This window comes from Cololabis saira, chromosome 8, assembly GCF_033807715.1.
Source record: "Cololabis saira isolate AMF1-May2022 chromosome 8, fColSai1.1, whole genome shotgun sequence".
Classification (NCBI taxonomy): domain Eukaryota; kingdom Metazoa; phylum Chordata; class Actinopteri; order Beloniformes; family Belonidae; genus Cololabis; species Cololabis saira.
In genome coordinates, this window is record NC_084594.1 from 39615156 (window position 1) to 39643113 (window position 27958).

The 27958-nt window shown below is 43.2% G+C and overlaps 1 protein-coding gene across 1 annotated transcript in view; it reads left to right on the top strand.

The window, feature by feature from the left end:
- Positions 1 to 16326: 16326 nt before the first annotated feature.
- Positions 16327 to 27958, top strand: part of cadpsa (Ca2+-dependent activator protein for secretion a) — a 223723-nt gene continuing 212091 nt past the window's right edge. The window contains exon 1 of the mRNA XM_061727983.1: positions 16327 to 16753. Within this exon, the coding sequence (XP_061583967.1) occupies positions 16409 to 16753 (345 nt within the window). The 5' untranslated portion in view covers positions 16327 to 16408. The remainder of the gene's footprint in view (positions 16754 to 27958) is intronic.

The following is a 27958-nucleotide window of genomic DNA, read 5'->3' on the forward strand; positions in this document are numbered from 1 at the left end:
CTTCCTTCCTTCACGTACGTTGTGCGTGGATTTAACACAGAACCATAAATCAGCTTTACACAAAAATGTCATCAACACACATCAATTCCCACTCCCAGTTCCCAGAAAAGCTATTACACAATACCCCTGAGTAGAAGAAAAAATTATTGCACAGAGCCCGACTTAACCTATTGCACAAATGTCCACATTATTGCACAAATGACCTACACAAGAGAAACCTACACATTATTGCACATTTCTTAGTTAGTAGATTATAGTATTCTGCAAATTATGTTTAAAACTCATAAGAAAACTTTACCAATCAACATTCAGAAAAGATTTGAAAAAAGAGAAAGCAAGTATAACTTAAAAGGAACAGAGATCTTTAAAAAAACAAGATTTAGGACTAAATTGATGGAACGTTGTGTTTCTGTGAAAGGAATCAGTTTATGGAACAATCTGAACAAAGAAAACAAAGAATCCAAATCAAACATTACATTCAAAAGAACAATTAAAGGCAGTATGTTAAGGAAATATAATGAAATATGTTAGTTACGTTTAATTGACGCTTTTCAGACGCTTTTCTGTTTCACCAAGTGAAGACGGAACGCAAAAAAAAAGATGTTAAACTGCTGGAAAGGAACTGGAATTTACCGGGATACCTTAAACAAGGAAGCCAGGGAGCAGTATATGGAGAAAATAATGATTATTAACGGTCTGGATCCATATGAAATCCCTACTGAAGAGCCATGTGTTTCAATAAATTTGTATAATAGTACAACATACAGTACATGTTTTGTATCCCTCTTACTTCTCTTTTCTTTTTTTTTGACTGCTATATTATGTTGAAGAGGCTCCGAGGCGTGTAATATTTTTGTTTTCCTCGTGAGATTATTTTTTTCCTCTGCAGCTACAAATAAGAGTTAATATTTTTTCCTCAACAAACTAGTTTTATCTGAAGATTGGGGTTAATTGCACCGCAGAGAGCTGGCCAGCAACTGCGTTTAGCTGGCGAAGTGGGGAATAAAACCCGTGTTTTGATCCGACCCGGTCTGTGTGAGTGTTTGTGGTTTAAGGCTGATTTATGGTTCTGCGTTAAATCGACACGCAAAGCGACACGCACCGTACGTTGCGCGTCGCCACGTTACGCCGTAGGTCTGCGTCGATTTAACGCAGAACCATAATTCAGGCTTTACTGTGTGGAAGGTGTTTGGTCGTTACAGCCGCGATCCAAGCGAGCCGACGACTATTTCACTCTTTTACATAGTAAGTTTACATGCACAGAAAGTCGAATTGTTGCATTAATCCGTCCGATATCGAAGTTTGACTTCCATCGGGCCGACCACCTCCTGATGGGTCTGATGGCGGCCCAAAGTAAGGGACAGCTAGAAGGAAGGGGAGGGGTAAATTGAGAACCTATAATAAAAGGAAAAGAAGAAAATGTGAGAATATGAAACATACCAAATTAAAAAGCAAATTGAATGGGAAAAAGAAACAAAAAAAAAAACTGGCTCTGCCGTCCAGACCGGTCCCGTCCTGGCGCACCTCCCCCATCCCTTTCACTCTCATTTCTTCCTGCATTAATGACTCCCCCTTGTACAACCTATTTATTTATTTAGCTTTATTTATTTATTTTTGGCTGCATTCCTCTCCTTAAAAAAACATAATTATAGAACACCATCATACCCATACACACTACACACATGCATACATACATACACCTTATCAAAATCTGTGCAAAAACATTGACTTTGTTGTTTTGTACTGTTTCGTTTGACTGTTTGTCTTGTTTGTTTTCTAGTGTAAACAAAAAAAAAAGATATCAAAGGTTTAAAAGCCATGTATACACCTTAGCCCGACTGTTGTGAAGTGAAACTCTTGAGATTGAGTTTTTAGTGTCAGATAATGCGTCCTAATCCGAGTTATTCTGGCCTGTATACACAACCCATGCAAAAAGAAGAACGCAAAAGTGTGTGTGGCGCCACCTAGCATCCTGGAGTCGAACGCACCTAACTCAATAATCAGTTGTCTTCTTGTGTATGTATACTTGGATTTTTCGGAAACTCAGTTTAATCCTTAGTTAGGTTCTTGAAGGGTCAAATCGTTCTCAAGAAGTCCAGTCTGCTGTGTCTCCTCTTGTAGACATCAGTGTTGTCTCTCCAGTTCACCAAGGTGGTTGTACAACCTGGAGCTGAATATGCTCAAGACAGTGGAGATGACTGTGGACTCTGGGAAACATCCCCCTGCGCAAACCTGCAGCGCATTGTCCGTGGAAATGCTTGTGTGGATGTGGGAATGCTTTTCATGCATTTCCACATCGGCAGCGCTGGATATGACGTCGTCGGTCAATCTAAAGTAATCAAATCTAGTTTCCAGCTCTTTTTGGCCTCATTAATACAATAAAGTTGTGCTATAACAGAGTTTAATCATCATCTGATTATTTTTTCAACAGCAGCAGCAGCAATCACAATAATTTGTCAAACACAAAAGATGTGTTTGTCCATTTTATTCAATGTTGAGATATTTTTTGTCCTTTTGAAGAGAATCCTCATAGGACGAGATACAGAGAGTCATGAGAACTACGCTTATTCAATAAACTCCTTTCAATGGAAACACCGACCGCCTGCAGCGCCGCTTTCATGCAAATTCAGAGATGATTTATTTCTGTTGCAAAAAACTGTAATGGAACTGTTTTAAAAGACTGACTGGCTGTAAACCTGCCTGGGACGTTCAGAGGATGAACCCCAACTAAGCAGCAGCCCACTTAAGCCTCAGATATACTTGCAGTTCAGATCGCGTACGCGTACGCATCATGGCCGCCACACGTATCCTGCATTCATTTGACGCGTCGACGTGCACGTTCTCAAAAAGACGCTGTGGCCGCAAGTGATGCTGGTCCCGGTCAGATACCAGCTGGCCACAAGTGACGACACGGAGGTCGCTGGCGCCGTTTCCTTTGCCGAGATTGCAACCAAAGCAATGTTATAATCTCCTACATCATCCAATGGTCTCATGTAAACGTGTTTGTTGTTCTAATCTGCTACTGCTACTACCACTGCTGCTACCTCTACTACTAGATATTTAATCACTTTTCCAACTGTTGTTCTGCTTACTGCCCCCAATTGGTGACCGCCGATACGACATGCTCTCCTCGTGTACTGTGGTGCACGCGAACGGATGTGAACGGACGCGAACGCAGGCACCAACAGCAAGTATATCTGGGGCATTATACATCAGGTTAAAGCAACATTTGGTACCACAGTAAAAGTTCACTGACAGCTCCACTAGCACGGATCGGCCGCAGGACCCGGAAGCAACGGCTACTCATTTCAATTGTTTCCATGCAGAAGTCTGTTGGGACCTGCAGTCAGTCAGCCCGTTACGCCGGTATGGTCTAATCTTAAAATTGCGAGCAGCAAGTGTGGCAACCGTGGGTCCCGTTGGAGCTCTGCTAGTCCTCTTTTCAGATCTTTGAGCAATCGTTTCAGATGTTGTTGAAGTGAAGATGTTTGGACAGGCTTGATCAGAATTAATGTACTAGAATATTTGACATAAGCTAAGCCACACATGCAAAAATAGTGCTTTAAAATTAAAAAACGTAAAAAGATTGAGTTACAGTGCAGTGGCATCGTAAAGAAAAGCTAGACTTGAGCTAGTGTTACAGTTTAGTACTAAAATTAACATTGTTTTCATTTAAATTCAGAATAATTTAAATAATTCAGTCAAAAGCAGCAGTAAACAAAAGTGTTTAACCTTGTTTTAAATGAAGTGAGGGGTTTCAGCTTCCTTGAGTTTCCTAGAAGTTTGTTTCAGATATGTGGAACATAAAAGCTGAATGCTGCTTTTCCTGTGACGGTGGGTGTGGAGGAAGGATCCGATTGGGGTAACCGAGAAAAAGGTGAGATATATTTTATTGTGGCACATATACGAACAGAGGTCTCAGGGAATGTAGTTGGCATGCACTCTTGTATGAAGGAGGCGGCACCGGAACCAGGTAATCCAAAGACCCGGGAACGGAGACAAGGAAGTAGGTGCAATAGACGACAAACAGGAATCCTGACGGGATAAAAATACAGGAGCCGGTAAGAATGTCGAAACAACGAGAGTCCAAGCACTACTAAGCGCCAGGAGTCCGTATTTGTGTTCTTGGGAATTGAGAAACGGCCAATGTTTTGTTCTGATTCTGGGGACATGGAGCAGACCTGAACCTGAAGATCTGAGAGGTCTGATGGTTGACACTGGAAAAACATGAACACTCTGATGTATTGGTCCTAAACCAGTCAGTGATTTATGAACTAACAGAAGTATTTTAAAGTTTATTCTCCGAGATATAGGAGAGCCAGTGTAAGGACCTCTGAACCGGAGTGATGTGGTCCACTTTCTTACTTGTTGTTGAATTGTGCTATACAAATAAACTTGCCTTGCCCTGCCGTGTATAGGTTCATATTCACCTAGTAACGTTGTAATGAAAAGCTTTGAGTCATCTGCGTAGTTATGGTAACTTAACTTGTTTTGTTTTTTTAACAATTTAATCTAGTGCAAGCATGTAGATGTTAAATAGAATGGGCCCCAGGAAAGAACCTGGGAGAACTCCACATGTAATTGTTTTTTGTTATTCGGTTGTCCCAAAAAATTCTCTAGAAAAATCTCCAGCTCATTCAAAATGCTGCAGCCAGGTTTCTGATGGGCTCTAGCAGGAGGGATCATATTTCCCCAGTTGTAGCTTCTCCTCACTGGCTACCTATAAAATCCAGAAGAGAATTTAAAATGCTCCTTCTCACATAGAAAGCTCTTGATGACCGAGCTCCATCATATCGTCAAGAGCTCCATATTTTTCAAGCAATGCCCATCGCTCTCAGACTGAAGGTCAATTTTTCTATCTTTAAGATTAGGCTTAAACTTTCCTTGGGTTGCTATAGAATATTCTGTATTTATCCCCAGAAGTGTTTTGCAGTCTGATTTAGCTGTATTTGATGAGTTTGCATCCATCATTTCTTGATTTGTTCTCCTTTTTACAACTGTCTACATTTACACTACCAATCAAAAGCCTGGGGGTGTGTCTCCACTGTGGTGTATACGGTTGGTTAGTGACAAGACCGAAAAAATAAACTGGATTTTATATGCAATTGGATCTTGCATCAGCTGTATGGTTTGTTGTGCATTAATTATTTCTGAGCAGAACTTTTCGTAGTCCCATTTCCATCTGATCATCACGGTGCTGTCAGCTGCAGTCATTCAGTCGTGTGTTTTCTTTGATTAAAGAAGACAGTTTGAGCTGAGGAGGTTGAAGTTGATGCAAATGAATATTGCTTCACACTTGCAGAGTCTTTACATGTTTCAGTTTTATTTTCCATGGCAAAGCTGTCTTGAAAAAATGTCACTGGGTCTTTCTGTCCTTTAACATGAACATTATCTTGGCTAAGGACAGCATAGTAGATGTGTTTTGTTCTCACATGCAAGCATCTACATGCCCCCTTTTAACCCCTTCTTTCTTCTGTGTGCTGTTTTCTGAAAGCATAATAAAAATAACCTGAATATGGACTTGATGAACAAAGACATGACGTTGTTTTCTCTGTGAGAGAAAAAGTGCACAGTAATAAGTATCTTGTTCCCATGTCCATAGGATTCAAGAGAGCAAGATGCAGCCAAGCAGCCGCCATGATTGAAATCCATAGAGATCATCATGAATGCAGTGGAGCGTTGTGGTTGTCACCTGGCAGCAACTAAATTCAACACATGCAGCATCTGCAGTTAGCACAAGTGAACCCTGAGTCGACACCATGAAAACCAACAGTTAAACTTCTGGAGTCCGGAGGTGCTCCTCCACAGTCACATCTTCAGAATCACATAATTTCTTGGTAAAGAGCACAACAAGCACTCTTATCCCACTTTTGTTGGTCTGTCTGAAGTCTTTTGTCCAAAATCCACGTGAAGAGATGTCCAAACCTGCTTCTGCAGCCACATCTTGAAAAACTCAATACTCCTACTGTCTCCTGTAGGCGCTACAAGCTCATCCAGCTCCCCTCCGAGGGATCTCACACACCATATAACATTCAAGGGGGTCAAAACCTCCTCCATATGACTCCAGTTATGTTTTTTTTTTATTCTCTACATCAGGGGTCACCAACTATATTTGTCAGAGAGCCAGAATTTTACCGGACAGTCACCTTGGTGGCCGGACCCTCAAATAAAAATTAAATAAAAATCAAATTTTGGCATAACATTATTATTTGATGTTTATTGTTTATATTTTTTTTTCCATTTCATTACAAAACTGAAGGCATTTTTTGCCTTTATGAGTCAGTCTCCCCCCGCCTTGAACCGCCACCTTACTGTGGTGGAGGGGTTTGTGTGCCCGAGTGATCCTAGGAGCTATGTTGTCGGGGGCACTTTCGCCCCTGGTAGGGACTCCCATGGCAAACAGGTCCTGGGTGACGGGCCAGACTAAGAGCGGTTCGCAAGCCAAACATGGATAAAACAAGAGCAAGGACCGTTACGTCGCCCGGATCGGCGTCACCGGGGCCCCGCCCTGGAGCCAGGCCTGGGGTTGGGGCTCGTAGGCGAGCGCCTGGTGGCCGGGTCTTTGCCCGTGGGACCCGGCCGGGCTCAGCCCGAAACGGCGACGCGGGTCCGCCTTCCAGTAGGCCCACCACCCGCAGGAAGGACCATGGCAGGCCGGTGCATTGTGGGCTGGGTAGCAGTCGTGGCGGGGTGCCTCGACGACCCAATCCCTGGACATCAACCCTCACAGTGGGGACATGGAATGTCACCTCGCTGGGGGGGAAGGAGCCGGAGCTGGTGCGTGAGGTTGAGAGATACCGGCTAGAGATAGTCGGGCTCACCTCCACACATAGCTTGGGCTCTGGAACCCAGCTCCTTGAAGGGGGCTGGACCCTCCACTACTCTGGAGTTGCCCAGGGTGAGAGGCGGCGGGCTGGTGTGGGCTTGGTTATAGCCCCCCAGCTCAGCCGCCATGTGTTGGAGTTCACCCCGGTGAACGAGAGGGTCGCTTCCCTGCGCCTTCGGGTCGGGGATAGGTCTCTCACTGTTGTTTGTGCCTACGGGCCGAACAGCAGTGGGGAGTACCCGGCCTTCTTGGAGTCCCTGGGAGGAGTACTTGATAGTGCTCCAACTGGGGACTCCATTGTTCTACTGGGGGACTTCAACGCTCACGTGGGCAATGACAGTGATACCTGGAGAGGCGTGATTGGGAGGAACGGCCTCCCCGATCTGAACCCGAGTGGTGTTTTGTTGTTGGACTTCTGTGCGAGTCGCAGTTTGTCCATCACGAACACCATGTTCAAGCATAAGGGTGTCCATCAGTGCACGTGGCACCAGGACACCCTAGGCCGGAGGTCAATGATCGACTTTGTTGTCGTTTCATCTGACCTTCGGCCGCATGTCTTGGACACTCGGGTGAAGAGAGGGGCTGAGCTGTCAACTGATCACCACCTGGTGGTGAGTTGGATGCGCTGGCGGAGGAGGAGGTTGGACAGACCGGGCAGACCCAAACGGATTGTGAGGGTCTGTTGGGAACGTCTGGCTGAGCCCTCTGTCAGGGACATCTTCAACTCCCACCTCCGGGAGAGCTTCTCTCGGATCCCGGGGGAGGCGGGGGACATCGAGTCCGAGTGGACCATGTTCTCTGCCTCCATTGTCAACGCGGCGGCTCGAAGCTGTGGACGCAAGGTCTCCGGTGCCTGTCGTGGCGGCAATCCTAGAACCCGGTGGTGGACACCGGAAGTACAGGATGCCGTCAGACTGAAGAAGGAGTCCTACCGGGCTATGTTGGCCGGTGGGACTCCTGACGCAGTAGACAGGTACCGGCAGGCCAAGCGGGCCGCGGCTCGGGCAGTCTTGGAGGCAAAAACTCGGGTCTGGGAGGAGTTCGGGGAGGCCATGGAGGAGGACTTTCGGTCGGCCTCGAGGAAATTCTGGAGGACCGTCCGGCGCCTCAGAAGGGGGAAGCAGTACTCTGCCGGCACCATTTATGGTGCTGGTGGGGAGCTGTTGACCTCGACTGGGGACATTGTCGGACGGTGGAAGGAATACTTTGAGGATCTCCTTAACCCGACTGACATGCCTTCCACTGAGGAAGCAGAGGGTTGGGGCTCGGAGGCGTGCTCATCCATCACCCAAGCCGAGGTCACCGAGGTGGTTCGTAAGCTCCTCGGTGGCCGGGCACCGGGGGTGGATGAGATTCGCCCTGAGTACCTCAAGTCTCTGGATGTCGTAGGGCTGTCTTGGCTGACACGCCTCTGCGACATTGCATGGAGGAAGGGGACAGTACCGCTGGGGTGGCAAACCGGGGTGGTGGTCCCTCTGTTTAAAAAGGGGGACCGGAGAGTGTGTTCCAACTACAGGGGGATCACACTTCTCAGCCTCCCGGGGAAAGTCTACGCCAGGGTACTGGAGAGGAGATTACGGCCGATAGTCGAACCTCGGATTCAGGAGGAACAATGCGGTTTTCGTCCCGGTCGTGGAACACTGGACCAGCTCTATACCCTCCGCAGGGTGCTCGAGGGTTCATGGGAATTTGCCCAACCAGTCTACATGTGCTTTGTGGATCTGGAGAAGGCATTTGACCGTGTCCCTCGTGCCATTCTGTGGGGGGTGCTGAGTGAGTATGGAGTCCGGGGCCCTCTACTAAGGGCTGTCCGGTCTCTGTATGATCGAAGCAGGAGTTTGGTTCGCATTGCCGGCAGTAAGTCAGACTTGTTCCCGGTGCATGTTGGACTCCGGCAGGGCTGCCCTTTGTCACCGGTCCTGTTCATAATTTTTATGGACAGGATTTCTAGGCGCAGCCAGGGGCCGGAGGGGATCCGGTTTGGGAACCTCAGGATTTCATCTCTGCTTTTTGCAGATGATGTTGTCCTGTTGGCTTCATCAGACCGGGACCTCCAGCATGTGCTGGGGCGGTTTGCGGCCGAGTGCGACGCGGCAGGGATGAGAATCAGCACCTCCAAGACCGAGGCCATGGTTCTCGACCGGAAAAGGGTGGCATGCCTTCTCCGGGTGGGTGGAGAAGTCCTGCCTCAGGTGGAGGAGTTCAAGTATCTCGGGATCTTGTTCACGAGTGAGGGAACAATGGAGCGTGAGATTGACAGACGGATCGGTGCAGCGTCCGCAGTAATGCGGTCGATGTACTGGACCGTCGTGGTGAAGAGGGAGCTGAGTCGAAAGGCGAAGCTCTCGATTTACCGGTCAATCTACGCCCCTACCCTCACCTATGGTCATGAACTTTGGGTAGTGACCGAAAGGACAAGATCGCGGATACAAGCGGCCGAGATGAGTTTCCTCCGCAGGGTGGCTGGACGCTCCCTTAGAGATAGGGTGAGGAGTTCGGTCACCCGGGAGGAGCTCGGAGTCGAGCCGCTACTCCTCCACATTGAGAGGACTCAGCTGAGGTGGCTTGGGCATCTGTACCGGATGCCTCCTGGACGCCTCCCTAGGGAGGTGTTCCAGGCATGTCCCACCGGGAGGAGACCCCGGGGAAGACCCAGGACACGCTGGAGAGACTATGTCTCTCGGCTGGCCTGGGAACGCCTCGGACTCCCCCCGGAAGAGCTGGAGGAAGTGTCTGGGGTGAGGGAAGTCTGGGCATCTCTGCTGAGGCTGCTGCCCCCGCGACCCGGTAACGGATGAAGCGGGAGAAGATGAGTGAGTGAGTGAGTGAGTGAGTCAGTCTCCTATCACCTATACCAAAGTAATCCACCAGGAGTGATACATATTTTGCCTCAACTCAATTAAGTCAACTTTATTTATAAAGCACTTGAAAAACAGGTAAAATGGCTCTCAAAGGCCATGAAATGAAAAGTTGATGTGGAAAACAGATCCTTTAACGATGACTGGACTGAAAAGTACACATTTATCATGCCAACCTTCCGAAATGCGTCACCTGTTTGCCTCATTTGGAACGAAACTGTTGCTGTTGCAAAAGAATATAATCTGCGTCGTCACCAACACACTAAACATACAAATTTCAAGGATTCATATCCTGAGCTGTCAGAGGCCTGTCAGAGAAGAATCCAGTCGCGGGCCGGATTGGACGGTTCGACGGGCCGGATTCAGCCCGCGGGCCAGTTGATGATCACTGCTCTACATCCTTGAACTCTCCCCTTCTACTCATCTGCATTTGGGGTCTTTTATCCAATCATTAGCGGGTTTTGGGGAATTGAATGTGCCCTTTCTCTTATGTAAGCAATTCTCTGTTGTCATGGCCACTCATAACAAATGCAAATTCAAAGTATATTTTCTTCTTGATGTCACATAATTCTACGAGCATCACAGTAATACTGAAGTATTTGTCATGTCCTACACAACACAGACCTGACCAAAATGCAAAACAGCATTCCCAGACAAACACACGACACAGTACTGTTTGCCTTTTTTGCTGGAGGACTTGATGATTTTTGATATTGTATGTGTAGGTGAGGTTTCATGTAAAAAGTTAAGTTAAAAGTGAAATCAGCTGGGATAGCTACATCTTTCTTCTTGTCCTGCCATAGTGTGTAAACATCCTGGAATTTAAATTACAGACATGTCACCATTACATCATTGCTTGGTAAGTCAAGTCATGTTAACGTTATTAATAGGACATTTAACACCAAATTGCTTCACAAAACAAAGATAAAACATTATATATTATACATAATAATATTAAATGGTGATTAAATATAATGTAACAGCACCCTTTAAAATGAACCAATAAAATTAAAAAACTTATAAAACCAAATGAAATAGAGGAGAATAGATGCGTCCTCTAAAGATTTCAAAAGCCCTAATGTGGGAGCAGATCTTATGTTCAGTGGAAGCCTGTTCTACAATTTAGGTGCAGAACCTTAAAAGCTTGATTGTTCCTGGTTTTGATTTGTTGTGCACCTCTAAAAAGCAACTGTTCATATGACGCATTTTCAATTATCTCACTCAAAGATGGGAGGTTTGAAATGGGCCTTTAGTTGTTCATTTGTGTCCTGTCAAGATTGTCCTTTTTCAGCAGAAGTTTAATCACAGCTGTTTTCAGTAGGTCTGGAAATACAGCTGACATTGAAGACAAGTTCATGATCTGAAACAGACTCCAAAACCTTTGAGACCTTTTAAAAAAAAGAAAAAAAAGGGTTGTCAGGATGTGTGAAGAGCAAGAAGAGGAGTAGGATGTCTTCCGGGTGTTTGCTGTTAATGGGATGAAATTGTGTCATGGTGTTTAAACCATCCCTTGGTGGACACGGTACACGTGCTGAATCTGCTCTGTGAAGAATCTGGCAAAGTCATTGCAGGCCATGGTGGAATGAAGTTCAGTTGCCACTGACACAGGAGGGTTCGTTAGCCTGTCAACTGTAACAAATAACTAGATGAACCTGCTGTGATGTCAATCAGGTTTCCTAGAATTTGGTTTTGCAGCCATTTTCTTTAGACATTTGTTATGGTGTTACTCTGAGAAATGCCATATTGGCTGGAACTGACTGCCCAAGCCTAGTTAATCCAAACATGGGCAAATAAGAGAAATGAACAAGCACAGTAACTGGTTGGAACAAGTCCACCTAACCTAAGCGACCAAAAGCTATTTACATTAAGTTAGCTTGGCTCATGCCATTGACTAGATGTTCAGTAAGTCAACTTGGAAGGCTCCGTTGTTAAAGGTGGTTCTGCTGTAGGAGCCGGCTGCTCCTGCTGCTGCCAAAGCCAGCATGCAGTGAGCTAGAGACCGTCCAGCTGTCGTCTCCTCGGTCCCACTTTGAGTGGAAGCACTTAAATCCAGTTGTGCTGCGGTTTTGTCCATTTCTAGGCACAGCCTCAAATTCCGATTTTTTTTTTAGCGGAGATTTTCACTGCGCTGCCTCTTCAGTTAGATTCATGAAATTATGAGTTCACCCAGAAGTTCTGAAATTGCAAAAGAATCATGAGGCCATTCTATAACTAAAGCCTTTAAATCTAACAACCAATCAAGCATAAAATGTGCAGCTGTTTTAATTAGGTAAAAGGACCATCTCCTTAACCACACATCAAATCTCTTGGGCAACCCTCTTACTTTTTTTTTAACTGTACCTTCCAACACTTGATATGATACAACAATGATGTACAAGTTGGAGTCTGCTGATCATTCTTTAATTTGAAAGTACGACACATTCTCTATGCCATTCTTGTGTCTGAAGTCCTTCCAGCTTGAACGGCTGTAATTCTGGTTTCACACAGCAGTGTTGGGCAACACGCAATGGAGGGCGTGTCTGACGCTTCTGGCCAACACTTTCATCACGGCATGAGATTATCTATTCCATAGTACCAGCCATAGTGTTCCATAGTCGACCTGCCTTTTTTGGATGTATTCTGTTTGTCAGAGGTGCAGGCAGAGAGGTGAATTTCAGGATTAGGAGGAAATCATAGATTTATGTAATCCTAACCCTTATTTAGATTATCATCATCAGCACATGACTTTTATCTTCTAAAATCTTATCCCAATGTGAAATAACTTTATTCAAGCTGCAGATATGAAAGGGGTAGAGAGAGAGATCGGGGATGACATGCAGCAAAGGTGCGCAGGCCGGTATTCGAACCTGCGACCGCTGCAGGAGGACTGTAGCCTCAGTATATGAGCCGCTGCTTAACCCACTGCGCCACCGAGCGGCCCCAATGTGAAATAACTTTAACGAAAATAGAAAATATTGTACTTTAACTCTAATGTAAATATTATACTATTGCTGTACTTCCAGTATTAATTCTTATGTAAATAAATATATTCTACATTATCATTATAATATCACTCATCCATTTGTGCATATATGTATTGTATACACAATAACATACACACACATATATATATATATATATATACAAACCCAAGTACACACATACATACACATGTACATAATATGCACACATATACACATGCATACATACACCTACTCATACACATATACTGTACATATACAACATACTTACATTCTCACATACCTGCATACCTACGTAACGGTACACACATACAGTACATACTGCTACATACTATACCGACCATATACAGTAGATTGTTAATGCAATTCATCATCCTTATACCTCATAAAGAGGGATTCTTTATATATTTTCTTAAATGCAAAAAAAAAAAAGGTTGAGTTGGTTAAGACTAAGATTTACTACCTTGAGGTGGTTACCTTGTATAAATACCTTGGCATCTGGCTGGATGATAAGCTGACCTTTGATGTTCATATTGATAGCCTCCTAAAAAAGCTCAGACCAAAGTTAGGTTTTTATTTTCGTGCAAAAAAAATGTTTCCTTTTGCTGCTAGAAAAAGATTGGTACAAAGTACCTTTTTGTCAGTATTAGACTATGGTGATGTAATTTACATGCATTCATCTTCATTTCTTTTGAAAAAACTGGATGTAGTCGCTGCCTTGCGGTTTGTAACTGGTTCAAGTGCACGTACACATCATTCACTTCACTGAGTCTAAGTTGAAAATCACATATGTTAATATTTTTTGCAAAAGCTTTACTCGGTAAACTACCTCTGTACATATCCAATTTATTAAAATATTACTCTAGTAGCTATAACACTAGATCATCAGAGAAAATTCTCCTCATCCTTCAATTCAATTCAATTCAATTTCATTTTATTATCCCGCGGAGGGGAAATTTGCTTCACAGGGGGGGGAATAAAACCAAGAAACATGAAACATGAAAGGCACAAAAACACAGAGCACAAAAACACAGCTATGACACAGCACACAAAGTACACACAAATACCCTGGGGGGGACTGAGGATGTAGTGTGGAGAGTGGAACAGCTGTTCATTTTTTGAGTTGTAAAGTAAGTTGGGTGATGGCGTGAGTTAAAAAAGAATTTTTAAGTCTGTTTGATTTGGTCCTGGGCAATCTGAATCTCCTGCCAGAGGGTAAAAGTTCAAATTGGGCATGGAGAGGATGGTCAGGACACTGTAGGATGTCCTGAGCCTTGGATGTTACCCTCCTGCCAAAGACAGTAGGCAAATCAGGGAGGGCAACACCAATGATTTTGCTGGCAACTTTGACAATGTGTTCCAGCCTCTTTTTATCTCCTAGTGAGAGGCTTCCAAACCAGGAGATAATGGCAAACGTCAGGACAGACTCAATCACAGAGTGGTAAAATATAGTCATTAATTTATTGCACACTCCGAACCGGTTAAGCATCCGGAGAAAGTGCAAGCGCTGTTGTGATTTCTTGTACACAGCATCTGTGTTCTCATTAAAAGACAATTTGTTGTCGATGACCACACCCAAGTACTTAAAAGTTTTGACTCGCTCCACACTCTCCCCGTTAATTACAATTAAAGGTTGAGGGTTTGGGTTCCTCCTAAAATCAATGCACATGTCCTTGGTCTTTGTCACATTTAAATTTAAAAAGGAATCCTCACACCAGTGGATAAAATCGTCCACCACTGGTCCAGGAACTGTGCCCTCCCCCTGCAGCAGACTCACTATGACTGTGTCATCAGCAAATTTAAGGACATGTCTGTTCAGGTGGGAGCTTCTGCAGTCATTGGTGTACAGGATGTATAGAATAGGTGAGAGGACACAGCCTTGTGGAGAACCAGTAGAGGAGAGGAGGACGTCGGACAGAGCACCATTCACTCTGACACACTGTTGTCTGTTTGTTAAAAAATCTAAAATCCAGCCAACAATACTGGGGCACAGATTAAAATTTGATAGCAATTTGGAGGCTAAAATGTGGGGCTGGATTGTGTTAAAAGCAGAGGTGAAGTCTAAGAACAATAAATGTGCATGGGTGGCGGGGCCTTCAAGGTGTTTAAAAACAAAATTTAAAAGGGTAAGAACTGCATCATCCACCCCTTTTTTCCTCCTATAGGCGAATTGTAGGGGGTCTAGGAAGTCCTCCACAGCCTCTACCAGCTCTTTTTTGATTATTTTTTCAAAGACTTTCATAACCAAAGAAGTTAAGGCTATGGGTCTGTAGTCGTTGACGGATTTTGGGGATTTAATTTTGGCCACAGGTACGACTATCGACCTTTTCCACAGTTCAGGGACAGTCTGCTGCTCTAAGGAGCACTTGAATATGTGATGAAAGATAAAAGACAACTGATCTGAACAGTGTCGAAGGAGGTGACCTGAGATATTATCAGGGCCTGGGCTTTTGTTAATTTTGGTTTTTCTAAATAACATCCTAACATCTTCAACAGTGAAATCAAGATTAAAAACAGGCAATATGGAAGTAGGGGGGGTGGGGGGGTTCCAGACCTTGCCTGATCAACACTTCCTCCAGAGACATCCATGTCAAACCTAAGATAAAAATGATTAAAATTATCAGCTAACTCCTTGTCTGAGTTAAAACCCTCCACTTTGACCATACTGTTCTTCAACTTTTTAGTGCCTGTCATGGTTGACATGCCATTCCAGACACTTTTTAAATCCTTACTGTTGAATCTCTTTTTTTTCATGGTCTCAAGCACTCGAACAGAGTTGGTAAATTGGCCTTTTCCTTTTATGCACCGCAAGCTTGGCATGAGCTACAACCCATACTCAACTTGAAATATTTACCCTCTCTTAACATGTTCAAACATATGTTAAAATCATTTTTCACAGAACAATGTCATTGTTTTTAACCAAGTGTCATTCTTTGTCATGAATTCTTTTTAGCTTTTTGATCCGTGTATGTTTTATGTTTGTTTGTTTCTTGTTTTGATATGTTTTTTTTTTTTTTTTGTAAAGTTACTTGTCCTTGTATCTATGTTTTTTTTATATGAAACTTAATTTATTTTTCTGCTGCCATCTTGACCAGGACTCTCTGGCAGAAGAGATATTGTATCTCAATGGGACTTTCCTGGATAAAAAAAGGATAAATAAAATAAAATACTATGATTGGATGATTTTTATACATGCACACACACATATGATCAAATGAGAGGATACCAACTTCTGCGCATGATTTTTTTTACATTTAGTTTTTCCTTTGTTTTAAACCCAGTGCGAAAGCTTTTATTGTTAAAAATACCAGCGCTTCCGGTGTGGTGCTGCTGTCTGAACCTCTCTCTCTGAACTCAGCTGGATCTGAGCTGGATCATCAGGTGGTCGCGCTGATCCGGGATCAGCGAGGTGTCGGGTTTCAGCACCGCGGACAGCTCCTCCTCCTGCTGAAGCGGCGGCGCAGCAACACGTCGCTCCCCGTCTCCACGGCCGCTCTCCCATAAATCCCTCCTATCTGTCACCGACTGTCACAGTTGTGAGCGGTGGAAACCACGCAAGCAGCCAGACTCTACAGCAGTTTATTTGATTGAATTATTCATTTTGTGGAGATTTCTTTTTCTTTTGTTCTTTTTCTCTCTGGAGAAGCAACAGTGTGTTCAGTGGTTTTTGCGTCTCCAGCGGCTTCACCCGTGATTACCAGGCTGATCCCTTCTACTTTTGCAGTTTTTTCCAGTCAGTTCCAGTGGTCCATTTACACAGCAGCATGTTGGATCCGTCTTCCAGCGAGGAGGAAGGGGATGAGATGCTCGAGCGGAAGGAGGTGGCGGCCCAGAAGAGCCCGGCGGGAGCGCGGCTGTCCCCGGGCCGAGCCGCCGACTGCCATGGCGGCGGAGCGGGGCTGCAGCCGCGGGGCCGCGGCTCCGGGGGCCGGCCCTGCAGCCCCAGCCCCTCCGTGGGCAGCGACAAGGAGAAGGAGGATCTGGAGAAGATGCAGAGAGAAGAGGACGAGAAAAAGAAGAGGCTCCAACTGTATGTGTTCGTGATGCGCTGCATCGCTTATCCATTCAACGCCAAACAGCCCACTGACATGGCCAGGAGGCAGCAAAAGGTAAGATCATCCTCCCAAAAAACAACCCAAAAGCATGCAATTTACATCCACGCTTCACTTGTGTTATGAATGCATCTCACATGAAACCAACTGTTGCTTCCACAGTAGCGCTGCACTGTGCTGCCTTTAGGTCAAATTATGAAAAAAAATCAAACACAGTTGTGTTCCTTAACCATATTTAGGATAAAAGCTCCCTTCCTTATTTTAATAACTGCTCTGACAACGGAAGTAACATGCTGCAAAAAGCAACTCGTCAAGACCCAATGTCCAATTAATCTATTATTTATTTTAAACAGTTTTTTTCCTCCCAGCATGAAAAAAAAAACAGAAACACAAACATGACGGAAAAGGAGGGTGAGGGAGGGTGAGACAGCATGTGCTCTGACGTTCCCACCCATTGTAGTAGAGACAGGAGGAATTGTCTCTGGTCCTCGGAACATCACTCTCTCTGCTTCCTGTTGTTCTTCATCACAACAAACCACTACTTTCCAACAACCCTAATCGACAACCCCTGAGAGAGGTTTTTCTTTCATAAAGCATGTGAGCTTTGAGGTGGCATTTCTAAAGGAGGGGGACTTTATCTCTGACTGAGCTGTGTTGCCATGGGATTTGGAGATGGCATACCCCCGGTGTCCTGAGCTGGTACTGCAAGACTCTGACACTCCATAGATGAGGATTTATTGGTCTGTCTTCTCTTTACCCTTCACATGCTAAGCAGTCATCCTTCTTTGGTGGTTTTCTTCTCCCCAGAGCTGTGGTTTACTAATCATCACAGCACTCAGCAGAGGAGTAGATCTGAGATAATACACCCAACAGAAATCTGATGATTCACTTGGGTTGTAAATCTAATATTCACTGATACTCATATGTACTTGGTCATAACAGCTGGAGAATGGTTGTCTCAAATGGCTCCGCCATACATACAAACACTGTTATATACAGTGATCTGATCTTCGTCTGAGTCACCACAACAGACAAGCACATGTGCTTAAGTTGATAACACACAAATAATTATAATTTCTTGTCTCTTTACTGAACATACCCATTAAACAATCACATTGCTGGAGTATAAAGTAAGCAACCCTTGGATTTCATTATTGGTTGAACCTCCTTTGGCAGCAGTGACTTCAAAAATGTGCTTTCTGCACGTTTGCATATGCACAGTAGGTGTTTCGTGTGTTTGTCTATACTATTTTACGAAGATGAAATTTTATAGGAAATTAATGCAGGAAATCCAGAAATTACAATTAATTTTATTTCCACTGCAGCTATTGCCACTGAGAGCAGCAGCAGTAGTACAATGATTCACTGAAAAGGTCCTGGGTAACCAGATTAGATGAATTTCTCTCCTTCATTGTTCAGCCATGGGCACATATAACATTTGTACCAGCACACAATCCCATTACACAGATCCAGGAAAGGGTGGCATTACTATGGCAGCCACTTACTGGAATAAATGGCAAATGGTTGTTTGCACCATTGAGTCATTCTGCCTACAATAATTAAGTCCTCAGTTTGAGGGACCCCAAACAAATCTCCATCGACTGGAAACAGTAAATCAGTTGTTAAATCACTATCCACGGCCCCTCCGTTAATGAAAAAAAGTCACACCGTGATAGAAATCAAGGTACTCTCCCAATGAAGTCAGTTTTCAGACTGTAAAATTGTAAAATCACCATCGCACAAAACTCTAAAAACACTTGAAGCTTAATGAATTATTGTTTCCTGTCCTGTGATGCGTTCATTAAATTATTATGGATAATATTTGTTTTTAAGAGTCATTAAGCTTTGAAGGTCTGTCACAAAGTGATATTACTTTATTTGGTGGGCAACGAGTAAAAACAGTTTTGCACAGGAGGAAGGAATAAGACCAACTCAGCATCATGTACTTCAGGTGTTTTATGTTCTCAGGTTTGGAAGCGAAAGTCTCTTTCATGCGTCTGTTGGTCTTTCCGGATGAAGCTGCTGACTCGTTTCTATAAAAAGTATGCAAGTCCTCACAGGCCCCAAAACTATTACCCAAGAAGACACAGGGTGGTTTCACCTGTCCCGTTTGGAGCAGTTGTTCCGAAACAGGGAGCGTTTCCCCCTAAAGATCGGTTGGTTTGGTATATGTGAACACAGCAATCGCGCTCGGATGCGGCACAAAACAAGCGAGCCGAGATCTCCTAGGAGAGGTTAGGGTTAGGGTCTTGGCCCGATTCCATTCCAGACCTGGAGCGGTTCGTTTGCAGTGAGAACATAATCCACACAGCAACCGACACAACTCCATTCATTGTGTATGTGCGACCGCGGCGCAAGGAGTCGGCGCAGCCTCCACCACCTTCTTTCCTATTGGACGCAACTTTCTCTCTTCTCCCTTCTCTCCTATTGGACGCGCCGAGATATCGTCACAGCGTGGCATGGTGAAATTAAAAAAATGTTCATTTCGGGCAGGCAGGCGCAAAATGCAAATGCCGCGGCAGGCGCCCTCTCGCGCCGCCGAGCTCGGGGGCAGGGCGGTCCGCTCTTGCGCCGGTTGTACATACACAATGAATGGGATCGGCGGCGGTCTGCGATTTGCGCCCTCTTTGCGAAAGGGCTTTATAACTATTGTTGTTTTTCCCGGGGTACAGAAGAGGAAACTCCTTCCGCGTTCATTTCTGACCAATGAGAGAACAGTTGGCGCATGGCATTTGTTAACAGCTTTGAACCGCTACAGACGGTTGCTTTGTGAACACAAACGCCACAAACGAAAAATGAAACAACTGTATCGATTTAGCCCCTGAATCGGAACAAATCAAACGGGCCACAGGTCTGAAAGCACCCAGTGAGTTTTACTATCCAGAACTCAAATGGACCTGTGTTTTATTTGAAATTTGGGAGCTGTGGCGGGCAGAGCCAGGAAATGCCAGACCAGAACCCAACCTGCGTTCAAACCTGACACCGACCAGGTGGCGTTCTCAAACCAACAAAACCTTCACTCACTGGTTGTCAAATGAAACTTTGTGACCTGACTGCTCACCTGGTGTCTGGCTTTGTGTGATATATTTATAATAAAGCCATAAATGAGTAGACCCTCTTTTAATCACTGATGATGAAATTAATTTTCATGACCCCCCCCCCCCCCCACAAAAAAAAATGTATTCAGCTTAAAGCCTTTATTGTTACCACAGAAGACAGTTATGACTTCTTTACAAGCAGCTGTGTTGTTGGACCCAGAACAACAAAGATAAGTTATTGTTATAGTAGTAACAGTGCAGAAGGTATTATGACACTAGTGTACCGTCTGCTGTGAGTCTCTTCACCTCCCAAGCTGGAACACTTGTGGTATCTCAGGTCACGTGACACCACCTTTGGCTTTGCCTGTGCTGTCTGTGCTGAGTGACTCAACAAAATCAGACGTCCATTTTTAGCCGATCAGTGCTGGGTGATCACAGCCAGACTGTCTGAAATCCACTTGGATTTCACAAATAATGTTAAACAGAGCAGGATGTAGCCTGGTCCCAAGCAGATAAAACATGGACTCAAACACGGGATATGAGTCATGCCTGAGATCTAATAACAGTAATATCCTTTAAAAGGAAGGAAAGAAACCATTCTTATGCAAGCCTCTTACACCTTTGTAAACAATATGTCATTGTAATTATTCACAATGGGAAAAATGGAAAGACAAGTGAATGTTTACATCCTGTATACAGCAAAAAGAAAAAAAAGTATGTGAATCCTTTCAGAAGTGCTGTTATATTTTGCATCAGGTTGCTGTTCGATGTGATCAGATCATCATCTTAACCACAACAACTAACAAACACCCCATGATTCAGCAGGTTAAACACAGACAACTGTGATTTACTGCGTCTATAGTGAACACACTTATTGAACTTACGGAAAAAAGCAGGTGAACTTATTGGAGTTAATAGCTGGTTGAACTTTAGCAGGATTGACTTGTTCTGGACCATTCCTTGTTCCAGAACATTTTGTGGGATGTCTGTTGAGGTAATTCCTCAGTATCTGTGGGGTTCAGCTCCAGAGGTGTCAAGTAACGAAGTACAAATACTTTGTTACCTTACTTAAGTAGAAATTTTGGTTATCTATACTTCACTGGAGTAATTATTTTTCAGACGACTTTTTACTTTTACTCCTTACATTTTCACGCAATTATCTGTACTTTTTACTCCTTACATTTTAAAAACAGCCTTGTTACTCTATTTCATTTCGACCTTTAAAAAAAACTATCCAGTTAAATTGCTCCATCTGGATAGAGTGAATTTGGTTGTGGTTGTTTCAGATGTTCTTGTCCAGTTTTGTTCTTACATCCGTTCCCTCAGATTCCTGCAACTAAACTTGGATGTACATTCCAATAAAGGTTAGGATAAATGATAACATGCCTCTGAAGTTTGACTTTTTGCACCATTACAATACTTGGCAAGGCAAGTTTGGTGTCATTTGGAGTCCTTCGGAAGATATTAGGGGTTTTTTTGCGAGCCGCTTCTCCATATAACGGTAGTGAACGGGGCACAGCGGGACACAGACGATGCAGCGTCTAAATAACACATGATTGCCGCGAAACTCGTTCATTTCTTTTATGAATCACTAGATCTGCTTCCAGGACCTGTTGTCTACATCCGGGGCTGTGTGTGTAACAAATAAATCAGTTTGTAAACAAGACCTCTGACCTGCATGACGTCATCTCTGTGCGCGCACTCTGTCCCCCGTTCAGTGAGCTCTTCAGCCGTAAACTCTGGCTCAAAACGGTAAGGACGTCCATCATATTCAAAGTCGTCGTCCACAACCTCAGAATTTGACAAATATTCAGACATGTTTCAAATAACTATCAGTAAACTAACAGTAGCGAACTCCAGCTGTACACAGAGCTGGGTCTGGGACGCGCGCACAGAGATGACGTCATGAGTTCAGAGGTCTTGTTTACAAACTGATTTATTTGTTACACACACAGCCCCGCATGTAGACAACAGGTCCTGGAAGCAGATCTAGTGATTCATAAAATAAATGAACGAGTTTCGCGGCAATCATGTGTTATTTAGACGCTGCATCGTCTGTGTCCCGCTGTGCCCCGTTCACTACCGTTATATGGAGAATCGGCTCGCACAAAACTCCTAATATCTTCCGAAGGACTCCAAATGACAACAAACTTGCCTGGGTGAGTATACGACCATAAAAAATGCCAGAAATAAGGTCCAGGTTGTAAAAAAACGAACTTTCCCTTTAATATATTTGCATTATACTAAGATGCATTCATTTTCAATGGCTTTTGTCCTTAATGGCTTTTTCCCCCTTACATTACTTTTACTTTTATACTTTAAGTAGTTTTGAAACCAGTACTTTTATATTTTTACTTGAGTAAAAAAACTTGAGTTGATACTTCAACTTCTACAGGAGTATTTTTAAACTCTAGTATCTATACTTCTACCTGAGTAATGAATGTGAATACTTTTGACACCTCTGTTCAGCTCTGAGCTCTGGTTGGACCAGTCCAGGAGGTGCATTTTCTTTTTCAAGGCGTTCTGTGGTGCATTCGTGCCCGTGTTTGAGGTGTGTATCCTGGAGAGGAATTTGTTAAACTGGGGGATTCATTTCCCCCTCCATGATGGTACGTGGGCCAGACTCTGAGGCCGGGAGACTCCAAATCATGATGCTCCCTCCACCGTACGCCAGCGCTGTCATGGCGCTTTAATTTTGCGAAGCCTTGTGCTGTCTGTGGCACACATAAAGCTGAGTATTCTTCCCAAACTATTCATTGTCCATGTGCACCCTGGTATTGTGCTCTTTGGTAAATTCACAGATGAAGCTTAAGGATGGTTTTTTATTTTGTCAAGGATTCAGCGTCATTTGTTTGGTGTCTTCTTGGCTGGACTTGGCTAGTAGACACAGAAATAAACTGTTTCCATTTATAGACAGATTGCCGGAACATACTGATGGACATTTATTATCCATTTCTTTTAGTGTGATATGCTTCACATCAGCAGATGCTTCTCATGGACAGTAAAATTAAACACTTTCATAAACTTGATTCCATGTGTATGAACGACTGACTTCAATCAACTTTCGTGGAAGTGATTTGTCTTTGGGTTCACTTTATTTTTTGCTCCAGTACTGTGAACGTTTAATGGTTTTATTTGGTCAGAAAAAATATACAGCAGCTTGTGTGTTATTGGCTTAGGAACAGTTTATCTGAGTTTATCTATCAATGGCTTTTATGAAGATCAGATCACGTTTGATCACAAATCAATGACAACCAGTTAATTCCAGAGTTTTTTTCTCTCACTGCATCTTGGCACATTCAATTAAAATTACATTTTTTGAAATGGTAGTATGTCAAGATTTCATAAGAAAACTGTGAGTCCCCTTGGATTTTACCATCCAATTACCCAACAACTTTTTTTATGTTTTATCGCATAAAAAAGTAGAAAGAAATTAGTATGTAGGGAAATGATTTGGGACTGAATATTTGTGGGAGGGATGAAAAATATTAATTTATGGAAACTCAACCTTTATCAAAGCAGCTTTGACTGGAACAGACATCAGCCAGTTGTTTGGGATGATTGACATCTGGCATACAGTGGCAACATTAGACAACATTAACAGTGATTTTCATTAATTCATCCCAGTATAAGAACCAGGTTATTCACAGCAATGAAACAAAGGAAACAATAAAAAATTGTGAATATTATTTGTTACTAAAATGTAATTCCTCATCATGTATTTTTGTTAACATCTAACTGCAGGTCAGACCAGAATATTCTTTTACTGGCCAACACCAAAACCTTCTTGTGTTGTTTCCTAAATCCTTGAAAGCTCTTCGAACCATCTGCACAAAACCATCTTTGGCTGTGAAATTATTTATTGATTGAGCATTAGCGATTGAGCATTAGCGATTGTATTAGCGATTTAGATGACCCAACACAAAAGCTGAAGGCGGATATTGGCTTTGGATTATATGATCAGCATGTTATGAAGTGCTTTTGAACGTGACTGAAGAAATTAATCTAAAGATATATTTCACTGTATCATTAATAATAAGTATCACATTTTCTACAGGTAGTTTAGACAAATAATGAAAGCTTGGACATATGCAGCAATACTTGGGAGCAAGTTCTGGGGCCTCATTTATAAAGCTTGCTTGCGCACAAAACAGAGCTTGAAAGATGCGCAAGCCACCTTCTACTCAAAGGTTGGGATTTAAAAAGAAAAAACTAACCGAAAAATCTGCGTATCCCTATGGCAACCCTGACCCTCCCGTAGGAACATTCTTAAGATATATGGGGAACTGGCGACGCAGGCGGTGAGGTGGTGAAATGAAGCCAGATTCATGTCATACTCTTAATAATGTCATCACATATCAGACTTATAATATAATAGCGCTGATCGTGTCCCTCTGTGTTTGAAGCACAGCGTCAGTCAGGACTCTGCTGCTGCTGCCGCGACGGACACGCTGTGTCGGGCACCTCCTAGACTGCCAGACTGCCAGCCAATATCTGATTTTTAGCCCATCCAGAAACTGGATGACTCTTTTGAAGTCTGAACAGTCCCAAATCGCATGAGATCCGATTTTTGCAAACCAGATCAAAACCACCTAGTTTCATATCGCATTTGGGCAGATGCGTCTCAGTCTGAACAGCTCCAAACACTCAGATCGGTTTTGACTGTCCATGACGTCACTCTACGCGACGCCAGACCAGACCCATGCGCCAAACCCCCCACTCATTTCGAATTGTGGAGCTACGTTACAGGTATGAAGCAGTCGGAAGATGCCGAAAACAGCAGTCCTTGGACAGAGGAAGAAAGAAGAGTTTTTGTTGTCGCAATTACATGACGTCACACAATACACGCGCTGGGTGACGCCTCCGCTACGACGTCGTTGCTACGGCAACACGTCAGATCAGTCAATGATGTGGCCCAGTCTGAACAGAGCCAAATCCGATTTGGATCCGATTTGGCGGGGCTGCCGGGCCGTCTTTGCATCGTCTTCGCACAGAGTGTCTTGAGGATTTGCAATTACAGGCTGAGCCTACCGTTAGTTTTTAAACTGTAAAAAGCGGGGGGGACAAATACATGATTTTGAAAAGTGGGGGGGACATGTCTCCCCTGTTCCCAGTGCGCCGTGGCACTCATGGGCAGCAACGGCGTGCTGCCACTCACTCGCTTTATTTTATACTCTTTATATACTTTTTCTACTTTTACTGTGACCACCAAATAATGTCATTTTCCTGTCCTCCACCTCATCCACAACATCTCCATCTCAGTCTCCGTGAAATTTAGTGGCACGGTGGCTCGACACATCTCAAATACTACTTTGCATTGCCCATTTATGGTATGAAGTGGGCGTGTAGAGGGCGGGATATGAGCCGAATTCAGCTGCGCAACCTTCCAGCTGGACTGTGATTTATAAAGCGAACATTGCGTGCAAGTGTGCATGCACAGGGTTTTATAAATCCGGATTTTTTTTGGCGCCCGCCATTTTCGGCTTTTGGCTTTACATGCACTTTTAGTATGAATCCTGCGCACTCTTTTATAAATGAGGCCCCTTATCTGTATACCTGGACTAAACACTAAAAAGTGCTGAAATGCTAAAAGGGGAGCAGACCAACTACATCAGCTGGCATGCAGATCTTGACACGTTCCCTCGACGTGTAACAAAACTGCTCAGGTGTTTCGGTGCTCACTGAAAGACAAACTCTTACCTTTCCCAGCTCTTGTCAGCTTGTTATTTTGGCGTCGTCACATTACGCTATGATGCACCGAGTCTCCCTGTTCCCATGACGGCCCACTCAGGGAATTGTGCGGGCTGGTGCGTGAACTCTTTGTCACAGACATGTTGGTTGACTGGCTGACTTAGCCCACCGGTAGGTTTGTGTTCTGGAAACATGCAGCGTAACATCTCTGAGACTATTCATTATTCCTGATTATTTCCCAAACCCAATAAGCAAATGTAAAACACATGAAACCAACATATTCCTCTATATGGGGCATCTGTTATTTATTTATTTTTTTCATTTTTATTCTTTATTTCATTCATTAAAAGAAAACAAAACAGACAACAAATCTCTTTCCTTGAATGAAAGAGAACAGAAAAAGACTAAACTTCTATTATCTGTCCCTTTTTCCTAAGAAATCCAATTTCAATGAATGTAATAATAAAAAAAACAAAAACAAATGACAAATTACGCAATTAAAAAAAAAACATTTTCGAATAAACACAAAACAAACAAAAAACAAAACTAAAAACTAAAACAAAACTACAACAAAGTTATAAAATAACACAAAATAGCTGTTGTCAAACACAGATAGTCGTATTCTTTTTTGATTCAAAGAAAAAAAAATATGACAATGGTGCTAAAAAGTGAGAGAGAAAAAACAAGCCCACCTAACTTAACAATTATCATGAGATTTCTTCATCAAACTGTCTTTTATTATTCTGTTATAAAACGAGTTATGAAACAAGACGAGATAAAGGATTAGTTCAGCACATTTCACTGCAGTCATTAATAAGCATCATGTCAGTCACAGTGGGGGGGGTGCATTCAACAGGAGAGGAAACATCGTCCAGGAAGTCCAGGCTGAAAGAGATGTAGCGAGGTGGTGTGCTTTAAAAACCCACATGCAGAAGATCAGGAGACAAGGATATCAAACTTTTACAGATTTTTAGTCTTTCATTATCAAAAAATACAACAATCCAACCCAAAATATTGGAAGATGAGGGAGCAACACAGGGAAGTAAAACAGAGGAGGGTGGTGGGGAGTGTACGTATATACCACACAGTGTGAAAACTGCTGGTTTCACTGCTGATTTCAATTTCTTGGTCTAATTGTGTTTCTTTCCAAAACCGAGGTTATGATTGCTTTCTGGTATCAATATGGGGCCCCTTCCTCCTCATCTTATCACAAGAAACAGGCACCAAAAGCATGATTGTGGTGAGTTGAGCAAGGAGTTCATAGATTATAATCTCAGGGATATTCAGATGCCTGAATTTCCACGTGAAGGAGTATTGGGTGAAGAAGGAAGAAAAAAGGTTGAACGTTTTCTGTAGATCAGGGTGAAATTTACATTTTTACCATCTGTACAAATCTATTTTTAGATTTATATCTATACAGGACTGTCTCAGAAAATTAGAATATTGTGATAAAGTCCTTTATTTTCTGTAATGCAAAAATGTCATACATTCTGGATTCATTACAAATCAACTGAAATATTGCAAGCCTTTTATTATTTTAATATTGCTGATCATGGCTTACAGTTTAAGAAAACTCAAATATCCTATCTCAAAAAATTAGAATATTCTGGGAATCTTAATCTTAAACTGTAAACCATAATCAGCAATATTAAAATAATAAAAGGATTGCAATATTTCAGTTGATTTGTAATGAATCCAGAATGTATTACATTTTAGTTTTTTAAAATTGCATTACAGAAAATAAAGAACTTTATCACAATATTCAAATTTTCTGAGACAGTCCTGTATATCTATTTGATGTGATTTATTTAAACAGTTTTCATCTTTACAAATGATATGTTAAAACAATGTTATACAATGTTACATAGTTCAAATATTGATAGCATCATCTATCCATCCATCCATCCATCCATCCATCCATCCATCCATCCATCCATCCATCCATCCATCCATCCATCCATCCATCCATCCATCCATCCATCCATCCATCCATCCATCCATCCATCCATCCATCCATCCATCCCTGCGAGGCCTGTTGCTCAGTCATGAGGGAGTCTTGCCTCTCATTCACACACTACTCACCCACTCAGGTGACTCTGCCTCATTAAACTCACACATTGTTTGTTGTTGCAATATTTGTTCAGTTTCGGTTTCCACTCAGTTGTGGAACACCCTTTCATGCCTCATTTGATCAGCATTATGGCACTAAATAGGTAGACTCTGCAGAGCGTTTAAACGGTGATCACAGTCATAACCGTCAGTCATAGCCCACTGTTTTTATAAACTTACAAACTATTATAGTTTTCATAGAAATAAAAACTATTCTAAATCATACAACGTGTTTATATTATGCTTTTATAGTCTTCCTCTGTAATTTTTTTAATTTATGTGGCTCTTCTCTTTTAATCAGGCCATGGGGATTAGTATTCCCAGGTGAGACACTTCACAACAACACAATCAGGCCGTCTGTCTGCTTGTTCTGCAGCACAATAGGAGCTCTGATGAATCTCCTCCTCTTTCCTCTTCTGTGCCG